At 39.3% G+C, this 22,821-nt stretch overlaps 1 protein-coding gene across 36 annotated transcripts in view; it reads right to left on the reverse strand.

Annotated features, from left to right (window-relative positions):
* Positions 1-22,821, reverse strand: part of LOC142161173 (sorbin and SH3 domain-containing protein 1-like) — a 283,529-nt gene that overhangs the window by 56,015 nt on the left and 204,693 nt on the right. For 25 of the 36 annotated variants that reach the window (XM_075216482.1, XM_075216484.1, XM_075216500.1 and 22 more), the window contains 6 exons: positions 21,339-21,413; positions 17,188-17,241; positions 15,532-15,658; positions 12,955-13,069; positions 8,645-8,728; positions 3,092-3,157 (listed from right to left, as the gene is read on the reverse strand). In XM_075216482.1, coding sequence (XP_075072583.1) covers positions 3,092-3,157; positions 8,645-8,728; positions 12,955-13,069; positions 15,532-15,658; positions 17,188-17,241; positions 21,339-21,413 — 521 coding nt within the window. The remainder of the gene's footprint in view (positions 1-3,091; positions 3,158-8,644; positions 8,729-12,954; positions 13,070-15,531; positions 15,659-17,187; positions 17,242-21,338; positions 21,414-22,821) is intronic. The other 11 variants (XM_075216492.1, XM_075216517.1, XM_075216513.1 and 8 more) reach the window with 5 other exon arrangements.

Raw genomic sequence — 22,821 nt, forward strand, 5'->3', positions numbered from 1 at the left:
GCCTTCTAAGTTATCCCAAGAGGTAATTATAATTAAACAAACCCACATCTGTTTCAGGTTACACACATAAATAATTACGTAAATTTCAACTCAAATACAGTGACACACTAGGCTAGAGCCTGTACAAGTTCTATATTTCATTAAGAGATGAACATGTTGTCCTGAACTTAATAATAGAATGTTAGGCCTGGATTAGAAATGGATGCATTTGTATGTCCTGAATGTACGCTTAAAAATGTGGTTGCAAAATTGCATTTTTAGGTGTGTATTTTGAGCCACACATGCATCAAGATAAGGTACATCCATGTATCCAACTCAAAACACAGCACTATTTCCACATCAGGTGTACAAATGAGAATACTTTCGCCTACCTATAGTGTAGAGATTGACAGTATTATTAACAAATGGGAAAATTGCGTATTTGTAATAAAATGTAATTAAATACAAACACTCTCACATTCATCGTTTACCAATGAAAATCATCTTTCCTGCAGCAGTTCCAGTGGTAATAGCAAATAAGTGTGAACAGGATGCTACAACTTGGCATAATATAGCCACAAACCTAATGAATGGAGTACTATCAGCTGGAGGGATTATATTCACAAACAGCCAATCAGAAGTGGCCAAATAGCGCTTCTGGTGCTATAATAATCAACATGTATCTTTACATCAGGCCACTGGTACCTGGAAAAGATATGTGAACTGTAGATTGCCTTTTCTTATGTTCCAACCATTTAAACAGACACACACTTTGGTAGACAACATCCAGACACAAAATAGCATACAGTTCTGCACAAATAACATTCAGTTTACAGTAGACTATCACAGGCAGTAGAAAACACTAAAACAAGCACTGACACACAGAAACAATATGATTAAACTGAATTTATGAGGTAGTGAAGGTCTGCATCTACAAAGGACATACTTGCCAATATTTCTTTGTTGGCTTCAGAGAGATCCCGGGGGAGGTGGGCGTGCAGGGGCGGCGCTTGACAAATCACACCATGATGCAATACTTGCACCATTAGGCCCCGCCCCGGTCCTCGCCCCTGCCACTATTGCGGGGGTGAGAATCGGGAGGTTGTCCTGCTCTTTACTACATTTCTGTCTCCATTACTGAAGTCATGTTGTCTTACCTGTCAGTCTTTGATTAAATATTGGTCTCCATTAAAATGGCCACCTCCATAGGCATCAATACATGGACACAGGACACAATTTCTGAACTGTGTCATCATGCCACAGATGGTGAAGCCAACCACGTCTTGTACTGGCTCAGCATCAGGGAGAATGCCAGACTCTTCAGGGAGTGAGGGAGATCACCTCTATTTCAGGGAGTCTCCCTGACATTCAGGGAGAGTTGGCAAATATGACAAAGGGCTATTTCAAGGATGCCATAAATTGGGGGTAAAGAGGGATTGTCCATAACTTTTACTCTTATGCCATATATTCAACAGTCTGGCAGTAAGAAGTCAAGGGATATCTCCCAACCTTGATGATCTAGTCTGTGAGTAATAACAGACACTGATTTGGAATGCAAGTTTTCTATGATGAGCAGTACGACCTATCACATTGGCAGTGCACCAATATGCAATGATTCAAGTTTCGATTCCTATTAACTCCCACCTGGTGTTGCTTGTATATGATAATTGCATGTCACCAACACTGCGACTGACTGTGTTTGCTGCCTTTCTGTCAATGAACTCAGGCAAATGATCAGAGTGAACAAAACTTTATTGACCTCTGAAAAGTGCTGGAGTTAACAGAAGAAACTTAAACCATGGGTCACCACTATAAGCAATGCAGTGCATTCTGGTCAACACAATGGTTCTGCATTATAGATTAGTAAGGAGAAAAGGCTCCATCTTGTATAGTGGTAACTAGAATTGGCTATGCATTACATATTATTAAGTACAATGTAGCACATTGGTCACTACAATGGGCTCTGCAATGTATATGTATGTACATATATATTATGTTTACTAATGTACAACACATACTACTTGATGCTAGAATGCTAGCACAACACAGTTACACTGTCAATTTTAATTTCAGTGTATTTTAATACACATATTTTGGGTACTAAGCAACAGAAGGCTGAGATCCATTGGTCTAAGCCTTCTCTTACTCTGAAACAATAAGAGAAAGACACATTATACACATCTAAATATTTTCCAGGTGGTGACGGAGTATTAAGGGAGTAGTCCAGCTTAGCTAGTATTATTGGTTATTAAATATGGCCAAAACAATAATAGTAAAACAGAAGAAGACTGCTACAAAATGTAATTATTATTACGAATAAAAAACAAAAATCAATAAAAATCAAACACAGCAATAATGCACAACATATAATAACAATGAGGCCAAACCAGGTACATTATAAGGCCATTGAATCAGGGTTCAGTGTGAAACACAACAGTGCCCAGATCATTTTTAAAATGGATTTTCCGTTTAAAACCAGACACATACATAGCGATAATAAGCAAGCGATGGCTGTTATTAGTGTTACTTGTAGTACTATGTTCCTGTGGTTAGCCCAATTGTTCTGCCCAGTCCTGGGACTTTTCAGAACCTAGAAAAACCCTTTGGTAAAACAGTTGCCTTGGTGAATTGCTGGAACCTGGGTCCTGGAGCCCATGCCCTCTACTCTGCCCTGGAATAAGTCCTGGGGGTATATTTACTAAACTACGGGTTTGATAAAGTGGAGATGTTGCCTATAGCAACCAATCAGTTTCTAGCTATCATTTTGTAGAATGTACTAAATAAATGATAACTAGAATTTGATTGGTTGCTATAGGCAACATCTCCACTTTTTCAAACTCGCAGTTTAGTAAATATACCCCATGAGCTCAGCAAAAAACTAGAGGCTAGGCACAGTCTACCTATTTTTACATTACTATTCATGGTTTTCAACAGCACACAATGACAAAATAACCTCAGGTCAGTGCAAAAGCAAGTTAAGTAAACTACTGTAATAAAAAATAGTTTTAGAAGTTGAAAGTAACACAAAAGCCATAAATAGCTTACCACACACACACACACTGTTAGAAACGGCATCAGTCTCTGCCGGCCATAATTAAGAAAGTGTCTTTACCTTCCTATCCTCTACTTTAAGGATAGAGCAATCCCCCGGAGTATAATCCCAAATCTTTTTTGGAGGCTGACGGAAAGCAGAGGAGGAAATAAGGAAATGAAAAGAGAAAGAGAAAAGATATCACCAGGAGTATGGATTTAAACGTAAGTAGAGGCATTGCATCTGCACCAAGAGGAAAAGGATAAGAGGAAAACAAGCGAAAGCATGTCCCATACCATTCTTGAAGGCTAAGCAGTCATGCAAAGAATTGGAACTCATTATAAATGAGGTTAGTCTAAAAAATGTCTCAGGGGTCCTTGAGGAAGTCCTAACATGCCAAGACAAGTCACTGCCTGAACACAGGTGAGTTCATTACAGCCCGTGACTTGTCACCTGTATCCAAGAAGGAGCATTGTAACCTGTTAGGGTCACCCAGTGACCACGGAGCAATTTATGGAAAATAGGTCAACTAAGAAACACATAGTAGAAAGGACAGAAGCTTGCACAATGTTGGTACCCACAGGAAAGGACAGAAAGTGCTCTCTGTTAATGTGATTCAAGGCCAAAGGTACATACCACATTTACAAATGGCTGAAATTCCATGATGGCAATGCAGGACAATGAGACAAAGGTTCAGCCATGTAATATATATATATATATAATGTTTACAGTCATTACAAAATACTTGACAAGTACAATGAAACTGCCTTTTTAAAATATGATATAAACAAACTGGTGCATGTTGTTAAAGTGATCATGTTGACAACATCTAGTGGATGCAGCCATTTTGTGAGCAATATTCATGAGAATGCAGTCACTAGGAACCAATCAAATGAATGGTGTAGTTTAGCCTATTAGTTTTATAGGAGAACCAGTGACACTGCTCAGAGGCATCACTACCATTATTCATGAGGCACTATGTCCTTGTTAATTAATAGACTGTATTCTGAAAAATATTTTGTCACCTTACAAAATGTCTACCCCAGTGTGTAGACAATAGGCCGTTATCTGCCTGCGTAACGACTAGTGACAGAGTTCTTAGAAAACACCGATTGGTGAACAGCTGAAAAATACACATATCTTTCCTGCCATTTGTTTCAGCTATGAGATGTGACCATAAAGAGAAAAATATATGTTACTTGATATTTATTTACATATGCATATATTCTATACCAAGTGTCTTCAAAAAACAGAAAATGACTTGGGTGCTACCCAAAAAACAAACCTACAAAAAAATAAAATAAATTATCTATCTATCTATCTATATATATATATCTATCTATCTAATATAAAAATGTCTAGTGGCGTGTGTTAGTCTGTCTGTCGAAAAAATAAAACCAAGCTGCAGCGCCACCTGCTGGGCGGAGTTATACACTGACCTACTAAATTCTTAGTGTGTGTGGAAAAAAAAATTCAGAAAGGGCTGAAATTTGGTATACTAAGATGTTTTTAATTTGTTAATTTAATTTATTAATTGTTAAAAGTGTTTATAAAGATTTAAAAAAATATATATATATATTTCTTGAAGGAGAAGTGACAGCTGGGAGTGGTTGGTGGTTGCCGGGGGTGACAGTGGGGAGTGGTTGGTGGTTGAGGCCTGGGCTATGGCCCAAATGCATGACAAGAACCTTTTTAACACCTTAAGTAGCTTGATTTGATTAGAATGCATGAGTATCATGCACGGGTTAACTTGTATATCTATATATATCTAAAGAGAGCGAGAGAGAGAGAGAGAAGCTTTTTTATGAGATTTTGCCAACTCCCCCAATGTGATAACCTCCCCCCACAAAAAAAAACAAGAAAAAAATACAATACTACTCTATTTAAAATGTTTATTAAAATATTTCCATATATCCATATGGCAGAATGTATAATCAACATAAAGAATAGGTTCTTTTCAAATACTCAATAATTAATAATGAAAAACACCAGTATCATATCAAATACAAAGGTGCAATCAGCTATGCACTTTATTAAATAGACATGTAAGTCCCATATGTAAGCCACTATGTCTGTAAGACCTGTAAGCCCCTATGCCTATACATCGAGGCAGCAAGTCAGGGCGGTCAGTTCCACTGTGCGTGCACGAAGCGACTATCCAGGTCACACAAGTGCACATTCCCTCAGACTGCCTGGCTAATGGTGAGGTAACCCTCAGCTGTATACTTATTGGGAAATGCCCGCCTTACTCATGTACAACAATGTTCTCTGGGAAAGCAGTCTATTATCAAGCTCCTCACACTGTAAGAAGACTTCAGAATAAAGACCGCTACCTGACGCGTTTTGTCTCATCAGAGACTTTATCAAAGGCATATTTGAACAATTCTGCCATATGGATATTTTTTTTCAAAAATTTTCCATTATTCTACCACGTTTTTTCTTGTTGCTTTATTTGGGTTTATAATAATCGTCTTGTTGTTTTATATAGGTGTAAATGCATTGGTGGCAACAATACTACTTGACCTACTGTGTTCCACTGAAGCAGACTCGTGTCACCAAGTATAATAAAAACAGATGAACATTGGCTTTTCTACAACGTATCTCTCAAACATGGGCATGTTTTCTCTCTAAACCCCCTTTTTATATATGATCACAAAGACAGACTAGAGAATATATAATGCTCTTTCACATTCTACTTCAGCAAGGAGAACTGCAGACCAACCAGGAGGGTAATATGGAAGTCTGTCCCTACTGATTTGACAAACATTATTACCATTATCAGGTATTTATGTAGCACAAGCATACTCTACAAGACTTTACAATGAGATCCACTATTATAACTTGGGAAGGTACTAAAGCATGTTGACCTCCTATACACTTTATCACAAACCCCACCCACTATTACCCATTTAAAAAAAGTACTTTCCAGGCGACGCCTTATTTAACAGAATAAATTATTTTGGACTGTGCAAGGAACAGTTCTTCAGTTCTGGTGTGTTGTGTAATATATAACAGACAATAGGTTTTAGCACAAGCTGAACCTGTCCTGTGAGGTCTATAGATATAATTGAAAATACTTCAAAGTTTCTGCAAGTGGAAGGAATAAATGTTTTGACTCATGTTTTCATACAACATCGGGGTCTTTCTGAAAATCAGTTCTTGCAGCTGTGGCTAAAATGTCACATAATTTTCCATCAACTATGTATTGTATAGATAATCCCAGGGGGATATATTGACTAAACTTCGGGGTTTGAAAAAGTGGATATTTTGCCTATAGCAACCAATCACATTATAGCTGTCATTTTGTAGAATGTACTAAATAAATAACTAGAATATGATTGGTTGCTGTAGGCAACATCTCCACTTTTTCAAACCCACAGTTTAGTAAATATTCCCCCAGGTCTCACTCTTGGCAATCTTATTAGTTGGTCCTGAGCTGGGCATAATCCCCACCATATATCAAATATCCCTTCTCGGCAACCCAGATTTTTTGAGTATCCACAAATTACATGTAAATTAGATTATATATGGAAGGCTTCCACTGAGAGATTTCTCTAGCTAATTGCTGGTGCCCCTTTATTGAAAAAGTTTGTATACTTTCCCTCTTATATGTTAGTTTTAGCACAATCTAAACTTGTTCTGTGCAGTCTATAAATAAAATTAGAAAGATCTTTAATTTGAAAGGTTCTGCAGGCAACAAGAAAAAATATTTTGACTCATGTTATCATAGAACATCTGGGTCGTTCTGAAAACCAATTCTTGCAGCTGTAGCTAAAATGTCACATAATTTTCTATCAACCACGTGTTTCATGAATGAACAGGGAGTACAAGTATCTATACACTCCTAAAGGGTAATGACAAATAACATTAGGCTTCATTTTAACATTCATTTAAAAAGGGCCATTTACAAACTCATGGAAGAGTTGAAAGAACAGGTAATTTAGATTATACATGGAAGACTTCCACTGAAACACTTCTCTAGCTAGTTACTGGTGCCCTTTTATTTAAAAGGGTTGTACACTCTCCCTATTCACTTAAGTTTGAAGTTAATCTCTACGTTTGACAGGGACCAACAGCAGAACTTTGAAACTGGGCCTCATTCTCTATCCACCGGCTCATTTCTATGCACTGTCCTGATTCTAAATATTTTACACAAGTAATTTGCAAGAATCTTGGAGTAGCCGGATAAGTGGATATGTATTCTGCAAATAGAGCACTGAAGCGCGGTGGGCGTGCCCAATTGTTACACGAACATCCAACCCCGTTTTTTGCATTTTTTTCATGGTGGGGAATATGATACCAGCCAGTGAAATATAAACGTATGATCAATAAGAGATATATACAACATATTTTTAGGGATAACCCCACGCCACCTCACAGGACAAACAGTGAAACTTCAATGAGATGAAGACACCGAGAAGTAGATGGAACTTGACAGAAAGAAAGCAATAACTGTGAAAGCAAAACATCAAATTAAGGGGTAGGTTCAAATCCCTGCATTGTTCTTTAGAACAACGTGGGTCGCGCACTATTTCCGTTATTACGGTAATATAACGGTAATAGTTGCATATTATTACCGTTACTATTGTAATGTCAACGCTGATTTTTTCTTGCCGCTCCCTGAGCAAAAATCCGTGCTGAGATTACCGTAGTAACAGTAATTGTGCGTTGTCCGCGTTGTTCGGAATTGAATCTACCCCTAAGAGCTGTTTATTGAAACCACTAAACAGATACGGTCCTGAACAGGGATTAAAAGGTTAGAGTCTCCAGGGTAGTCTAACTGGTTTCACACTAATGCTGCTTAGATATATGAACTACACACTTGCACAGTCAACAATAGTTCCTCTTTTGTACAGCAGCTGCAATTTGTCAGTTTTTCTAGAAATTGCCTAGAAATTAATATCTTTTGCAAACATTCTCATAAATAAATCCTATGGTGAGCTCCTGACCTGAACCTATTCTTAGTCTGAATGTACCACCATTTAAAGGAGGATGATACCAACACCACTAACTGGAGCCAGGATTACAAACATCTGCAGTTTGGAGAGGGTGTTTTATATTATAGAGAAAAACTCCCACATAGGGGCCTATATATCAATAGGCCCCCAATCCCGGTGATAAATAAGATTTTTATCACTGTTTATCCCGACAAGAAAAAAAATCACATCACTGCAATTTAAATAAATCAGACCTATTATGTCGCCTTATTATGTCTCCCAAATTACATTGGGGTGACTAATTATATGAAATTGATATAATAATAATGGAATCAACAGGGCTGGTAAATATATGACAATAAATAGGGTGCTGAGAGAAAGTGGTTTTAAACAATCCAACTCTGCTACAATCAATATAAAGCTTCTGATAATGACTTTACTAATACAGAAGAGTGTAAACCTTGTCATTTTCTTTATTGTAACATGTGCAACCCAGTGTGTGATAACCAATTGCTATATTCCTGAACATAATAAAACAATTATTTTATTTGTCATGGCAAACGATAGAATTCAGAAAATGGATCTGAGTTCTGTCCATTGTTCTAGAGAAAAGAGCAGAGAGCTTGGGGCTACGGTCATCTTATCTGCGGCTACAGCAAAGCATAAAAGTAGCTGAAAACAGATCTATCCTACTTACCGGTTTCCCAAATTCCAATTCCGAAAAGAACTTATACCAAGGTTCATTCTTTAAATCTATCTCTTCTGGACTTTTATCCCGAGTCTATAGAGTTCATGACAGGGGAATGGAAGGAAGAAGGAGAAGAAGATTATGAAAAAGAAGACGGAAAAGGGACCGTTACAGATGCAGATTTTCCAAGTATGTCTTTCCACTGCCAGAACTGGAAACCAATAGGGAGATTTATTATCTGTTGGTGAATATAATGGCATACTTCATTCTGCATCTTTAACAGAACATGGATATGTAAGAACCAGAGCTCCCAACACGGTCAAGCAGTTGGATGAAACAAAAGACAGAAATATACAAGAGACATTTCAGTAAGACACCAAAATACAATGAATATAGTGATAGCATACACAGTATAGACACACTGAAAGTCACACAGAGGGAGCAGTGCAGCCAACACAGAACAAAGGGTTAGATTTTATTTGTTTGCTTTTGATTTTTTACTCTGTTATAAACCTCTAAACTCCCAGATATATTATCTTTCCTCTATGACTATTACATACATACTGGAGGTATATATTGCATTACATATACATTTTTTTTACCTAATCACCAAGTGAAATACTGAGAAGTGTCTAATATCCGCTAAGGACCACTCTTTACTTCAAATGTTCATTAGAGTGCACTGCGGAACCCTCAAAAGTGTAAGAGGTGTAACACGTGGTAACCAGGCCTATAGCAAAGCTTGGTGCAGAGGGCTTCATACATGACCAGTTGTAAGGAAAGGCTCCATTCTGCCCTTCTGAGGGGGTGGAGCATGCACAGTAATGTACCCTTTGGGTTTTCACTTCTGGACAAGAACAGAGGTTTCTTCAGAGGATAGACCAGCACCCCTCCCCCCCTCCTCTCACTGCATGAGCTGTTCCTCAGGCCTTTGTTACTATACACAGAGCAAGCCTCACACTACAAGGGTTCTGCAATAAGAATATGTCCCAAAGTAATCATGTATGACTTACACCTTACATATATCACTTGCTTCTACGCTGTTTACTCCTGACCACACACAGGAAGAGACTAATCGAATAGTAATCAACAGAAAACAGAAGGTGAAAATGTCTGCTAACTGAGTTTATGGTACTATGCTGTGTTACTTTTAATCATTATCCAACACTGAAAAGAATGTTTACCCAAAATCTGCAGAAAGTCAATGTCATAGTTCTGTGGAAAGTCCTTGTTTAACATGATTAACTCAAATGAGCCATTACGTGATCCTTCTGCACCAGTACTTATGAAATCAATTACCCTTATTAAGGTTATTTTTGTCTTTGGTGGTGTGGCACGACATGTCTAGGATTTCGGTGTGTACAACTGCTCAGCACCACATCAAGTCTGTTTTTCAGCTGCAGAGCTTTGGGCTTGTCTAATGTTCTGTGGAAATGAATTACTCTATCTAGAAGTCACACTACAGGACGCCTGAGACCAGTCATTTTCTGTAACGCAACGAGAAAAGCAAATGACTATTATACAATGTTCCAAACCCTCGATAAATACAACTTTACCTTCCTATTCCTATTTCCAGAACTATGTGGTAGAGTAAATGGCATTAATTACTCCTGGTCCAGGGCAACAGGGTCACATTCTAGAATTCAATGCAATTCCCTGGAAACAGTCAACCATATTGAAAATCCTGTGCCTACACCACACCCATGAGTGACCCCCAGAACAGTATATATACAGGGTGTTCGGAAAGTCACTGTGCACTTTTCATAAAGCAGTGAAAACAGTGGAGAAGTGAAGCAGTGGAGAACAGCTGCTCCGTATAATTTTATAATATGCAAAATAGAAACATTACCTCAATGCTGATTGGTTGCCATGGGCAACTTCTCCACTGCTTCAATTCTCCAGTTTTCACTGCTTTATGAAGAGTGCACAGTGACTTTCCGAATACCATGTACTTACATACATATATCCCTGCTGTGTCTCATTCCATAGTATTATTACATCACCAGCAGGTCCATGCCTATAGGCAATCTCAAAACTGTGTTCTCATTTTCACCAGTATTAAAGATCTAGTTGAAGGTTGTTGTAATTTTTTTTTGGCCATACATTTACTTTGTCAAATAAATTCTATTTCTGAACATTGATTTTTTTTTATCTGTAAATGAGTTTTCCTAAAAACTTTTTATTTTAGAATTTAATACTAACTGTAATTATATTGATATGCAAAAAAGAATTATTAAACCAGTGGTGCCACCTAGAGTTAAGAGTGCATTATTACACCACATCAATGGAATGCTGAACAAAAGGTTTTCAATTGTTATATTGAAAACCTTATTCATTTTGCAGTCATTGCTACAGAGACAATTGTCAGCATTGCATAATTATTTTGAAGTGCTGCACATTTATTATTACATGGTTATTTATATGCACATGCTAAATATAATACAAAGAAAGATTTTAATTCTAGTTCGTATTGAATTCTAGTTATGATATAAAATCTATCTTTTTCTTCCACAAATAAAACGGTTTAGTTTGGTGCAATTAATCTACATCTTGAAATTAAATACGATGAAACACTGTTACATCAGCTAAGCAGAGAATTGATTTTCTAGTTATTATCATAGATTTGTAAGGCGTCACAGTGCTCCGCAGCGCTGAGTTAACAGAGGGATATAAGCAAAACAATAGGTTTGCGACCATAAATATCAACATATGTGAAAAACAACATGCAAAAGTAGTATATTAGTTTCCTAGACCAGATTGTGTGCAACTTGCCGGTCTGGGCCCCAATTACGGCCTCCTGAATGTCAGATACTAAAACATTTATAGGTAACTGCCTCTTTGGGGGATCCCAAAAAATGGGCGACCTTATCCTCAGGCCCAAGGTATTGTAGCTGTGTGGAAAAAATCCTTGTTCTTTTGATATAAAATGGAAAGGAACCAGACTAAACACAAACGCAGACTTTTGTGAACCCTAAATAATGATCTAATAATCTGTTGCAAGAGTTCTTACTCATCCATTGTAGGACAGATATTATTGATGCCACGGTGAGTGGGCGGCCTTCATATGCTTTGCTCAATTATTGTATATTCACAACAGGCTGTATCATTATTATTTGTTGTACCTCATTTTCTATTATCTAATTAAAAGAAAATACATATTTAACTAAAAACCCAAACATCAATCCTAAAACTGCCTCACATACCTACAGGAGTTTCCAACACTTTGTTTTTCAAATGATAAATTTTGTTGTCAGCTCCTGCAACACGAAGGGCCCGTACCCACCATGGTTAATGATTGCTGGCACTTGTGGTCGGGGGTGGGATGGAATGGACTCCCCCCAGTACAATCACTTGTGGTAAAAGCCTGTATTCCAATGCCAATGGGTAGGGGTCCTAAGGGGTTAACAGGTTTGCAAAGGAGAAAACAGCAGTTGTGTGTGTGCTGCCTACTCAGTACTGTTGTAGTGTCTACAGAAGGGCGGTGGAGTGAAAATTCTGGCTGCAATCTCTTTCAAAGTGAATTCCCATATGTCAGCTAAAAATCTCAAGCTCACATGTAGATAGGTTAGAAACAACTGTCACTTGTATACCAGAAAGCAGCAGAAATGGTGAAGAAACGCTTCAATCAAATGAAAAAATGTAGATTTTTAGGCAATGCAGTGCTAGGGAAACGTTAAACAGACACTTTGTCAGATCCGCTGACCAGAAAATGGTTAATGTTTAGCAGTAACGGACAACTCAGACACACACAGCATTATATTCCACTTGTTCCGCTCTTGTAGTTCAAATCTAGTAAAAGTTGGTTAAAAGCAATAAAATATTAAAAAAAACAAAAACAACCACAAAGAAGTTATTTAGTGCTGACACATAAATATAAATCCCAAAACATGAAAAACACTGAATAAATGTGTAGAGAGCAAACAAATGATAATGCCAGTGTCACTCATCTTCACAAACACCATACAGAGCTGTCATTTACATAGTGATTACAGGGCCATTAGGGCCGTGCTATTCCTGAGGAATGTGAGTTTTCCCCCCACTTCTTGTCCTGGAGGCCAGAAGATGCAGCTACAAGACTTCTGCTATGTCGGGAACTAGTTAACAGCCGTAATATTTAGCCATAGACAAAGAAACAAAGGAGGGCCATACTCATAAGAGCTGTGGTACTTACAGTTTAACTATCCTTTCCATTGCAGTCTGAGGTTTAGTTTCTCTAGTCTTTGCTGAACTTGTCAGCAGCAAAACTGCAGCAAACCCACCCCCTGTACACAGGTTAAGCACAAACAATAAGGCTCAGAGACTGCTTTGAATTACATTACCATCTTCTCATTGACGAGCGCAGAGGATTTCCCAGGCTGGTACTCATGAATGCTTCTTGGCTCTGCTCTGTACTTTCTGGTGTCGACCTTCTTGTCTGGGGGTTCCCAGTCAGTCCTGAGGACAAGGAAAGCAATTAACCGTGAAACCTCCCTGTTACCAGGGTAACCTGTGTTTTGGATAGAAATACGCAGAGTCCAGGGCAGCTAATCCTCTGTCCAGGCAAGAAATCTGCCTGAGGTTGTGAACGCTTTCCGTCTCTAATTATCGATTTCACTTTTTTTTTATGACAATTTCGCTGTACATAACGGAACATAAAGAGACTCCAATGGCCTGTGTTCTAGAGAACACACTCAGTTCTAACCCAGCACCAAATAGTTGTATCAGTCAGACACACAGATGTTTCTTGTTGTGTTCCCTGGATACTTCTCTTTGGTGAACGGCCAGGCCATCCTAGGACTGGGAGAGGTCTTATTTAACTCTTTATCTACTTTACAGGCTGATTCCAGGAACAGCATTTACATTCCGGAGGAAAATGCACTTTAATGTTGAGGACACTGAAATATGTCACGGCCTACAAGACTGCTCATCTGAAACAGCTAGAAAATGCTTTGTAGCCAGAAACTAACAAATCCTGAAGATTTGCTAACTTGACTTGGATAAATGTGCCTTTAGGAGAGCGGTATGAGAACCATTGATGTGTCCCAGGCTACACTGGCAGTTGACAATACATTAACATTCCCATGAGGCTGTATAGAGATTCATCTGGCTGCAGACAGGATCAGGACGTACCGTGTAATGTGTTCTAGCTATTATAGTCAAGCTATGGGATATTATTTAAAGTCTAAATCTCATGTGGTCTGGTGCTGGCGGGATGAGTAATAAACAGTGAACTATATGAGAATAACACAAAAAGTAGATGTAGCCTTAAAAGTTTTAACTAGGAAAACAAAGTAACTGTTTCATGTTAGATACAATTATTAGGGATATAAACTCATAGAACAGAGTAAACAAGCCCCTATTCCACCTTCTTCATTTTAGGTGACTAATTTCTTACACACCATACTTAGCCATTCCCTCTCTCTACTAAATATTGAGTCGATGGGATAATCTATATACAGCACGTTAAAGCCTCTATTGTGCATATGTCAATGTTGGCTCAGTGGTTAACACTTCTGCCTCACAGCGCTGGGGTCATGAGTTCAATTCCCGACCATGGCCTTATCTGTGAGGAGTTTGTATGTTCTCCCCATGTTTGTGTGGGTTTCCTCCAGGTGCTCCGGTTTTCTCCCACACTCCAAAAAACATACTGGTAGGTTAATTGGCTGCTGAATAAAAAATCTCCATAGGGTGTGTGTGTGTGTGTGTGTGTTAGGGAATTTAGACTGTAAGCTCCAATGGGGCAGGGATGGATGTGAATGACAAAAATTCTCTGTACTGCGCTGTAGAATTGGTGGTGCTATACAAATAAATGGTGTTAATGATGATGCACATTTATTATGTCACTGCACAGGTGTATGTGCAAGGTGTTGGAAGATCAGTAGCCACAGGGGTGTTTCTGTCATTAGTTAAGATGATTACTTTGCCCCAGAATGCTGAAAGCAGGGACAGCTATGGGACTGTAATTGTAAATAAACCTGGGACACTTGGGCTGGTCCAGAGGAGGCTCTCCCCTTCCTCTCCCTACTTTCCTTGTTTTTTCTATATTTTTGTCCCGTCATGAAAAAGTATTGTACAGTTGTGAACTTGATGACCAGCAGCATCTTTATTAAACTTTATGGCCAGACCTCATCCATGTGATACAATCATTAACCAATCTCCAGCACACTTACCCGTCCTTTCCCATACCCCTGCCTGCCATCGGTGCTCTTCACAGTGATCAGTGTCTCAGGAGCACACTGGTGGCACAATGGCAGAAACACAGGCACAAGCGTGGGACAGACCTAGTACCTCCCTAGGATGAGGTGGATGTACAGTGCTTGGAGTGTTTGCTAAAGGCTCCTTCATTCTGGAAAAATAAATAATATGCTGGGGCAGTAGAAGAGGCTGTGTCTGTGCCAGGAATGGCCCTGAGGAGGAGTCACCAATACGCACAACAACAAAATGGTTGATATGAGAGCCTGGTATTTAAGGAGGACTTGATTGGTGCAATTTGGAAGCACCGCCTTTATATACACGCTTTTTCAGAGAGCAAATGGGCTGTTATTTTAGGCCTGGTCCAGGTAAGTGAGATTTGTAATATAAAGTTTGTGCACCCAGGCACAGACACTCACGAGTAAAAGCGGAAGATGGAGCTGGCCTCAAAGAGCAAATATTATATTATTATTATTATTATTATATTATATTAGTATTATAAAAACACAGAAATATCACCTGCCTAATCCCTTACTTGCATTAAATATCACCTGCCTAATCCCTTAATTGCATTAATTGTTTAATATTAAGTTGCACGAAACTGACAAGAAAACTTATATTCTAAGGAGGAGCTAATTTAGTGGAGGGTGTGGACCAAAAAGTCAAAGACATGATAATCTTTACATAACCCTGCAAAGGAGACAACAATCCGTTTTAGATCTCACCTTTCATGACCTGGTTTGAGGGAGGAGGAGCGAGTTGGAAGCGGTAAAGTGACAGATCTGCGGACATTCGTTTCCATGTCAATGTGATCCATCTCACTCTTAGAACGAGGCACTGCAGCTGATTTTCCTGGAAATGACAGGTCAGAATCACGGGTCAAATAAATGTTATTCTATGGAAATTAGAATAGCCTTTATAGTTGCTCAAACAATGAAGTAGCTCAAGGTACTACCCACACTAAGAAGTACTTCTAGACAATACACCAAAGTGCTCTAAGAGAACCCCAAAAATCCATATCATGTGTACATTTAAATGCAACTTCTAAAGAACACAAACTCTCTGTCTTTAAAGTTGATGGACTATTCCAAGTTGATCTCATCACTGAATGCCATCGGCCTAGAGAGCAGCGGCCCTTCCTGGCCCTAGGTGTAAGATAGTGACGTGACACATCCCATCAAGTGTTGCCCTGTTCAGCCAGGAACCCATGCTGCTTCAGTGTTTACTGGCCATTAGCATTAACTGATGGGACTAGCAGGGGGTAAGCTAACCTCTATAACTTTCTGAGTTAAGCTGGGTACACACTACTGTCCAATAATCGGCTCAACCAGCCGACATACTACCGCTCGTTCGAAAGTCAGGTCAGTGTGTGCAGTGACACGATGGTGGAAAGTCTGTCCAGATGGACGATTGTCGCCTCATTTGGTTGGTCGTACCGTTATTTAATATTTTCGTTCCAATCTCCTTTCTAATGTGTAGTGTGTATAAACTTCTGACCGATCCACGACAATCCTCCGATACTTCGTATGAAATTAAAATCATTGCTCACGACAACATGACTGTAAAAAGTCGCTAACGGACGGCCGCTCTTCCCTTTATCGTCTAAAATAATGCTAGTGTGTATGCAGTCCATGGACCGAGCGATCGGACCATTGATCAAATGTAAAATTGGTCGGCACAAAGAGTTGGTGAAAAATTCTGTGGTGTGTAAACAGCGCAAGTATTGTACTGCTGTCCAACTAATAATTAATTTTAACAGCATTTATATATCATGTTGCCCAGAATACGTTTCCTAACTCTTTTTAATAGGGATATATTTATGGCAGGATGTGTCTTTAGCCCCAGATGTCATTCTAAACCCAATATATTTGCAGATTTGACAATATTGCACCTGGAAGAATAGTAAATAAGCCATTTACGCAGCGGTAAAATTACTTTATGTATATTTTGTCCTGACTGAGACATGTTCTGTTCAGCGAAACAAAATGCTTGGCGTTTTCCTCTTCTAACTATATTATTTTCCTGCTTTGCAATTGTACATCTGTTCAGGTTTTCATTTATAAGCCTCCTGCTCTACTGCAGATTGCCTCTAGGTGGAGATGCCAAATAATTTCAGGAACTCTGAACATGATACTATATTTCCACTAACAGTTTAGAGCCAACATAGTGTTTGTCACTATATATACCCACACTATATACAGCAAAATCATTAAGCATATACAACCTGAAACATTATTTTAAATACATCGTCATTAACTCATTCACGTATCTGACATTACCATGACTTCACTAATTGTTTGGTTCAGGGCAGTGGGACCGAACGTACACAAATCTTCTATTTCAATGTTAAATATAACTTACAAGAAAAACATAAAACTTACCATCTTCTATATATGAATGTCGGCCATAATTTGGGTATGAATCTGAATCGTCCTCTAAAAATAAACAAGAAAAATCTTTTTAGAAAAGATGACTTATCGACAGTCTTTTAAAAAATCACAGCAAAGGACAGATGGGTAAAGTCACAGACACACAATCAGGGGTAAACACCAAAACGTACTGTAGCAATTTGATGGGAGGCTTCTGTACTGCAGAACGACATTCTCCCATACATAGGATTACCAGCCTATAAATAACATTTCACTCAGCAGCTTTTCAGCTATAGAACCTGGTACATTCTTGTACAACTTTCCAACACGTATTCACATGCGGAGCCAAAAAAGCTTCATGGAGTGGTAAGAAGCTGTTTGACTTTCACACATTTTCGGTGGTAACCAATGAGATCTGACTGCTAGCTGCTTAGGAGAAATGTATGTATTTATATTTGGTCATGTTGGAAAGTGCTATCATTAAGCTGGTGAGAGAATAATATAGCGTGCCTTAAAATGTCTGGCTTCCATCTCACTGATCATAATGAAGAAATCTAATCAGATGTTGCAGAACATACAATTAGGCATTCTCATTAGGGTATATTTACTAAAATGCGTGTTTGAAAAAGTAAATATGTTGCCTATAGCCATCAATTAGACTCTACCTGTCATTTTGTAGAATGTACTAAATAAATGAAAACTAGAATCTGATTGGTTGCTATAGGCAACATCTCTACCTCCAAACCTGCAATTTAGTAAATATACAACATAGACTGCTGGAAAATAACACAGCAAAAGGTACTTCTCAACCACATGGAAAGAGATTATTTAGACAACCAGGAATAAACACCAGAGTAATCTTTGTGGTCTAAATATGAGAGAAAAAAAAAAAAAAAAAAGAGGTAGTCGGTCTTCATATAGAAGTATGTGATCACCTAAAAATACAAACATTCAACAAACACTATACTATAGATTATTAAACACCCTGAAATGGCTAAAAAAGGAACAAACAAAACACAATAAAAAGTACATTATGTATTTGCCATAATAAAATGTATAGTAAAGATTACAGATATGTGATTCAACATTCAGATTGTAGAGCATGAATATAGGATCTACAGAGATTAGAGATGAGTTGAAAGAAGAAGCAGCATCATGTGCTTTGTAGATAACAAAAAAACCATTATTAGATTGTAACAAGTTTCTCACTAATGCTGACCATACAAACATATATATATATATATATATATATATATATATATATATATTATATATATATATATTATATATATATATATATAATCTGCAGCTTGCTGACCATTGAACAGTACGCGGCCTTATTGTGAACAGCAAAAATACATACAAAAATTAGATCTCTCAGAACAGAACTCGGAGTCAAATGAAGACTCCAATCAGAGTGTGTGAGGTCGCTGCCCAAACTGGCACAGGAAGGAGCACATTTACTTGCAATCCTTATGTCCTTTGGGCACATCCACTACAATTCATTGTTCTCTGCTCTGAGCTGATTTGTGCAATTTAATCCCAAATGTGTTTCGGAGGACAGATCTGATGGGCCTTCTGGCCAAAGACCCGTTTGCAATGTGTGTAAGGATAACAGTCTTGAGACAACACATTAAGATTAAAATGACAAACAATGGTGGTTAACCTGACAAGTGCAATGTGTAACTATACACTAAATCTGTGAAATCATGGTACAGTTATTATTTATAGTACACTCCAAAACAAATCTGGACATGTTCTATGGGTTTTTGTCAGACACAGGACAAATTGCAATAGTCACATATTTTAATAATTTTCAAGCTATGTTTACGTAAACATTAAGTATTCCAAGTATTGAGATTTATTGCTATTTCACAATTAGACAGTATACGAATACTACAACAACAGGTGGAAAAACCCCAGAGGTACACGGACGTATTGGAATACTATGTATGTGAATTATATCTACCAGAGGTGGCAGATATTGCCATGACATAGGTAATTCTGATGTTTCTACTCTCAGGTATACTCACAATTATAGCCAAAATGTATAGAATTCCTGACTGTACCCAATGAAAAAGCCATTTTTGTGGAAACATTTACAAAAAAACATTACACTTTAAAAACATTTCCAAAGATGCTTTGCTGTCGGCAGGTGCATCTCAGTATGCTAATCTTGGCAGTGATGTAAGCTTTTGACATTGAAGAATTATTGTAAGTATTGTATTAAGTGTATATAAACATAGGAATTACAGTGTGCATGCACTATGCTGTAAAATAAATTGAAAAAAAAGTGATATTGCTGTTACAACCATAGACTATCCCTGGATATTAGAGACATTTGGCAACTATAGCATGTGCAAGGTCATCATCCGAAGTGGAAAGGATCACCTTAAAACTGTGGCTTAATACTTAAAGTCATCCCCTTAACGCACCATATTGCTGATATTACCAAGTTTGAAAGTCCCAGACAGAACGGCTTTTTGCACTGGGATTTTCCAACAATATGATGTCAGCAGTATAATACGGGAGCGGTGTTGGTAGCCTGAGGATTTAATCGAAAAGCAGTAAAGTAATTGCAGCTAGCCACAGGTAACTGTACCTGAAATGGTGATAGCAAGGTAAGTGCTTCTGGTGACATAATGGGACATTTATTTAATAAGAAATGGACATAATTAGACAACGGCAACAGGTGGCTCTTGCCTATTTCACCATAAATTTCTACATAAACTACAATGGAAGTGATGAAATAGGCCTACAAAGAGTTAGGACTACTTGTGGGGAGTTCGTATTATCTCCCTATGTTTGCAAGGGTTTCCCCTGGTTGCTCCGGTTTCCTCCCACAGTCCAAAAAAACATACTGCTGGGATAATTGGCTTCTGGTATAAATGGACCATAGTGAGTTTGTGTTTGTGTTAGAAAACCCCAATGGGGAAAAGACTGGTGTGAATGATTCAAAATTCTCTGGGAAACGCTGCATAATATAGAGCCGCTACACCTATAAACAATAATAACATTTATAACATATCTATAGGAGATGCCTGTCTATAGCAAGCCAAACTGAGGCAGCTCATAGTTGCCTAATCTCCCGGAATGTCCGTTAGACTTCCCAATTTTTGGGAGATCTCCCAAACTCCTGTGAGAGCAGAGCAACCTCCTGCAGCCTGTCCTCTTTGTTGGTAAAGTGTATGTGTGTGTGTGTGTGGGGGGCTAAACACTATATCCTGCCCCGCTTCTTGCTCTGATAGGCCGATATTGGTAAAGTTTAACAGGGGGTGGGGCCTAACACAATTTGCATGGCCACGCCCTCGTGACAGAGCCCCTTCCTGTACATCATGCTGCGTCTGGCAGGAGGCTTTTTTTTTTTTAAAAAAAAATTGAGGGGGGGATGTAAAGTCTTGTGTTTTAGAGCATACAGTACAATAATATAAATGTTTATATTTTGCCAGAGAAATAAAAACACCCACCACCTCTATGTTGGTACAAAAACTTGAAGCCAAACCAGAAAATATCTATTTAACTCTAAATGATTTCAAGCTGGCTTTGGCCTATTTTAAGGTATTGTTAATCCACAGCACACGAAAGCATTTACACCACTGCAAATCCACATCCAAATCCATTGTGTGCATAGCACGGAGTCCAAGCCTATCAAGTTAGAGGTAAGAAAACGCTGAAGGCACAAATATCATCTCGGTCTTTCCAATTACCTTCAGAGCTAGGACTAGGAGTACAGACAGGAAACTGGTAGGTGGGAGTATAAGGATTGAAGTCTGCAGCAGAGAAGAGCGGCACAGAAAAGCACTGGACTTTCAGCATATCCACATTTATCTGCGGTATATTTCTATATTCTGACACATAATTATGTAATATCATTACTTATCATATGTCATTACAGAAAAGCTCTCAGCATGCGGGTAAACTCAATCTGCTGGGAGTTGTAGCTCCATACTTAGAGAGCTACATGGTGTCTATACCTGTGTAATACATGTAACTGCTTTTGTTAGATAGGGCCATAACTTAATAAAACACTATTAATATGTTAGCAAAGATAAAGCATTATTTCTGTGTCTCATAAAAGCAAGCAGAGTAAACAGTGCAGTCTGACTGTAGATATAACGTAGATAAAAAACACTTGTTCACTTCTCAAGCCAATCCAAAGGTACCTTCAGTTTTAGGCTTGACATCAGGCAGCTCAGGAAAGGTGTATGTAGGGACATAGGGGTTTTCAACAGGAGAGTCTATTAAGAAGCAGCAAGAATTGGAAACAATAGAAAAAGGAAAGTTGTACAGGGAAAATACATAAACATGTACAGGTGAATATTACTGCTTTGTGTAACAAACATCTTCATACTAAGACTAATGCAGTTGTTTGCATACATAGCAATTGGGATTGGGAACCATTGTGCACCCATGACAACAGATGTTTCTGTGCAGTATTTCTGGCATCTGAGTTCACAACCACTTGTACAAACCGGAACAGTGACAAGAGTTAGAAGTGGTCCCTACAGGGCCTGATCAACCACTAGGCTGACCAGGCTGCAGCCTGGGGCGCTGGGTCCCGGGGGGCGCTGCCCTGTGGGTATTTTTTCTTTTAAAAAAAAAAAAAAAAAAATTTTATTTTTTTTTTACATTTTTTTTTTTCTTCATTCATTTTTTTTTCGGGGTGGGGGAGGGGGGGTCGCCGCGGGGGGGTGGAGGGCTCGACAATCAAAAGCAATGGTGGTCAGTGGTTAGCAACACACAGCCAATCGCCAGGCTGCCTGTTGCTGTGTAGCAGACAGGAAGCAGGACGTCTTCACTTCCTATCTGCTGATCTGAGGAGAGGAGCGACGCTGGCACAACTACAGGTAATTGAAGGGGGGAACTGCCCTGCATATCTATAGGGAGGGGGGGGGGGAACTGCCCTGCATATCTATAGGGAGGGGGGGGGGAACTGCCCTGCATATCTATAGGGAGGGGGGGGGGGAACTGCCCTGCATATCTATAGGGAGGGGGGGGGGAACTGCCCTGCATATCTATAGGGAGGGGGGGGGAACTGCCCTGCATATCTATAGGGAGGGGGGGGGGGACTGCCCTGCATATCTATAGGGAGGGGGGGGAACTGCCCTGCATATCTATAGGGAGGGGGGGGGGGAACTGCCCTGCATATCTATAGGGAGGGGGGGAACTGCCCTGCATATCAATAGGGAGGGGGGGGGAACTGCCCTGCATATCTATAGGGAGGGGGGGGGGAACTGCCCTGCATATCTATAGGGAGGGGGGGGGAACTGCCCTGCATATCTATAGGGAGGGGGGGGGAACTGCCCTGCATATCTATAGGGAGGGGGGGGAACTGCCCTGCATATCTATAGGGAGGGGGGGGAACTGCCCTGCATATCTATAGGGAGGGGGGGGGGAAATGCCCTGCATATCTATAGGGAGGGGGGGGGAACTGCCCTGCATATCTATAGGGAGGGGGGGGAACTGCCCTGCATATCTATAGAGAGGGGGGGTGGAACTACCCTGCATATCTATAGGGAGGGGGGGGACTACCCTGCATATCTATAGGGAGGGGGGGGGGGGGACTGTCATGCATATGTATAGGGAGGGAGAGGGGGACTGTCATACAAATCTATTGGGTGGGAGGGGGGGGGGCTGCCATGAAAA

The sequence above is a fragment of the Mixophyes fleayi genome, chromosome 6 (assembly GCF_038048845.1).
Source record: "Mixophyes fleayi isolate aMixFle1 chromosome 6, aMixFle1.hap1, whole genome shotgun sequence".
NCBI lineage: Eukaryota > Metazoa > Chordata > Amphibia > Anura > Limnodynastidae > Mixophyes > Mixophyes fleayi.